The 2,178-nt window shown below is 58.0% G+C and overlaps 4 protein-coding genes across 4 annotated transcripts in view; all 4 read right to left on the bottom strand.

Moving 5' to 3' along the window:
• Tco025E_00025 (putative structural maintenance of chromosome (SMC) family protein) overlaps positions 1-322 on the bottom strand; it is a gene marked incomplete at both ends in the record, with an annotated part of 789 nt that extends 467 nt beyond the window's left edge. Inside the window, one exon of the mRNA XM_029366974.1 lies at positions 1-322. This exon is cut by the window's left edge and continues 467 nt beyond it. Coding sequence (XP_029232847.1) covers positions 1-322 — 322 coding nt within the window.
• A 46-nt stretch (positions 323-368) lies between these two features.
• Tco025E_00026 (uncharacterized protein) lies at positions 369-824 on the bottom strand (the record flags this gene model as incomplete). The annotated part of the gene is made up of 1 exon (XM_029366975.1): positions 369-824. The coding sequence occupies one exon, from the start codon at positions 822-824 to the stop codon at positions 369-371; it is 456 nt and encodes a 151-aa protein (XP_029232848.1).
• A 49-nt stretch (positions 825-873) lies between these two features.
• Positions 874-1,386, bottom strand: Tco025E_00027 (peroxisome assembly protein; the record flags this gene model as incomplete). The annotated part of the gene is made up of 1 exon (XM_029366976.1): positions 874-1,386. One exon carries the CDS (start codon positions 1,384-1,386, stop codon positions 874-876), a length of 513 nt encoding a protein of 170 aa, XP_029232849.1.
• A 328-nt stretch (positions 1,387-1,714) lies between these two features.
• On the bottom strand, positions 1,715-2,176 carry Tco025E_00028 (uncharacterized protein; the record flags this gene model as incomplete). The annotated part of the gene is made up of 1 exon (XM_029366977.1): positions 1,715-2,176. A coding segment is annotated over one exon (462 nt), but the record flags the coding sequence as incomplete, so codon positions are not given.
• Positions 2,177-2,178: the final 2 nt, after the last annotated feature.

Genomic DNA, 2,178 nt, shown 5'->3' on the forward strand with positions numbered 1-2,178 from the left:
TTGTTGTTTGTCCTTGTCTGTTGTTGTATGTTGTCTGCTGCTGCTGCTGCTGCTGCTGCTGCTGCTGGTGTGCATGCGGCAGTGGTTCTTCCGGCACCGACGTGTCGGCCGCGTCGTATATGCGGGGCGCCGGCGAGGTATCCCCGTCGTCGCTCCTCTCGCCCTCCGCCGCGCTGGCTGTGTCCTCGAAGGCCTCCGTCAGGGAGGTGCCGTTGAAGCTCTCCAGCGACTGCAGGGCGACGATAACCTCGTCCTCCTCGCTCTCAAGCGGCAAGTCGACGTACAGGTGCCTCAAGATGACGAGGTCGTACAGTCCGCGCATGACGGTGCCCACCCCCGCGACGGGGTTGGCGGACACGTCCAGGTACTCAAGCTGACGGATGCCGGAGAGGTCGCTTGGCAGCCCCGTGAGTTTGTTCCTCGCCAGTCGCAGGGCCTTCAGCCGCGGCATCCGCGACAGCAGTGGGAGGAGGGGCTCGAGCGACTCCAGCCCAAGGCCCTCCAGGTTCACCTGGGCCGCCCCCAAGTCGGCGTTGATGATGCTCTCCGCACGAGCTACGGCCATTCTCGCCCTTGAGGCGCCTGCGCGCCACGAAAACCAAAGGACTAAAGGAATTCAAACAAACCGAAGGACGCGGCAGTGGGAGTAGGAAGCCAACAGCAGAAATAAGAACACAGATTGCACAGCATTGCATAACGTGCACGCCCATAAAGGCAAACCGTTGCTTGAATCGTCTATACAGAGGCACACATGCCTTTTGACGCGGGAAAAACAAAAGCAAACAACAACGCCCACAACAATGCGTTAATCTAATCCCTTCCATATTCCACCCTCTTTCCTTACTGCCTAGGCTTTTGCAGTGATGCTAGCTACTACGCAGGGGTATCGTGAACTTCACCCACGGTCGGTGCCTCTTTTGCCACATACAGGTACAGTGGCACTGAGGATTGCACCGTGATTTGTCGCCGGCAGAACGGACAGATGGCGCCGTGGGAATTGGACTTGATCCAATCCAACAGGCAGCGCCAGCAAAATATGTGGCCACACAACGTTGCCGTAGGCTGCTTTCGATGGCTCAGGCACAGCATGCACCTGCCCGCCGCCGCGTTTTGATTGTCCTCCGCGTCACTGTCCTCAACCTCCCGTTCCCCCTCCTTCTTCGCCGCGTCATGCTGAGAGTCCTGCAGCCGCGCCAGGCTTCGCTGCTCCATGTAGCGCCAGAGCCGAACCACCAACTCAATCAGCACCAAGATGCCCATCAGAAAGTACGTGTGGGGGGCAGCCTGGTCATTCCGCATCTTCCGCGACGGCACAAGGCTCAAGTAACGCACGCCTACACAGCGGTGGGAGAGTGTCCCGTACGCTTCAAATAAAAAGAGCAGCATCAAAGTAAACTTCTGTACGTTGGAAATAACATCGTGCGGCGGAACGGAGGGAAATGCTTTCACGGCAAACTTAAAAACTAGCACGGGCTCTAGCGCAAGCAGCAGCGCGAGAAGCAACTTTCGGGTGATGCCTATGAGTCGTGAGGGGCGGCCACGGGTGACAGGGAGAAGGTCGCAAAACTCCTCCCCGAGCGTCTGCCCACAGAGGAGGGACGAGGCAACGTACAGCCCCTTTGCCAAGTTCCTCAGGCAGGAGTCGTAGCGGTTCGTGAAGCGCGCCCCGAAGAGCGCCGTCGCCAGGTCGGTGAGGGGGCGCGTCACGCGGTCGTCAAGGAGGTGCTCGTCCTTGTAGAGCGCACGCAGGATGTACGGCGCGGTCGCAGGCTGCATCCCACCCCCCAACGGGAAAATACACCAACACACAATATACTTTTTTTTTCCTTTTAAAAAGATGGGGGAACGAACTCCTGCAATTGCCCCCACGACGAAAGAGACTCTGCCGCAGTGCATCACAAGAGGGGAAGGGAAGAAACAGAGTACGAGAAAGAAAAGGAACAACAGAAAGAGGGAGGAAACAGTGGGGGAAGACCGCACATGGAGCCTCAAGGCCAGGGCGCCGCAGGCGACAGCGTCCACGGCGAGATCCGCGACGCGAGAGATTCGTACACGAGCAAAGCGGGAAGCCGCACACACGCACGCAAAAAAAACGGGGCGAACCGGCAACTGTGAAGTAACGTAACGGGGCTGGCACACGCACTTCCCTTCTTCCTTTTTTTTTTTTACTCTTTTTTT

This window comes from Trypanosoma conorhini (assembly GCF_003719485.1).
Source record: "Trypanosoma conorhini strain 025E chromosome Unknown Tco_14.4_contig_00001, whole genome shotgun sequence".
Lineage (NCBI taxonomy): Eukaryota > Euglenozoa > Kinetoplastea > Trypanosomatida > Trypanosomatidae > Trypanosoma > Trypanosoma conorhini.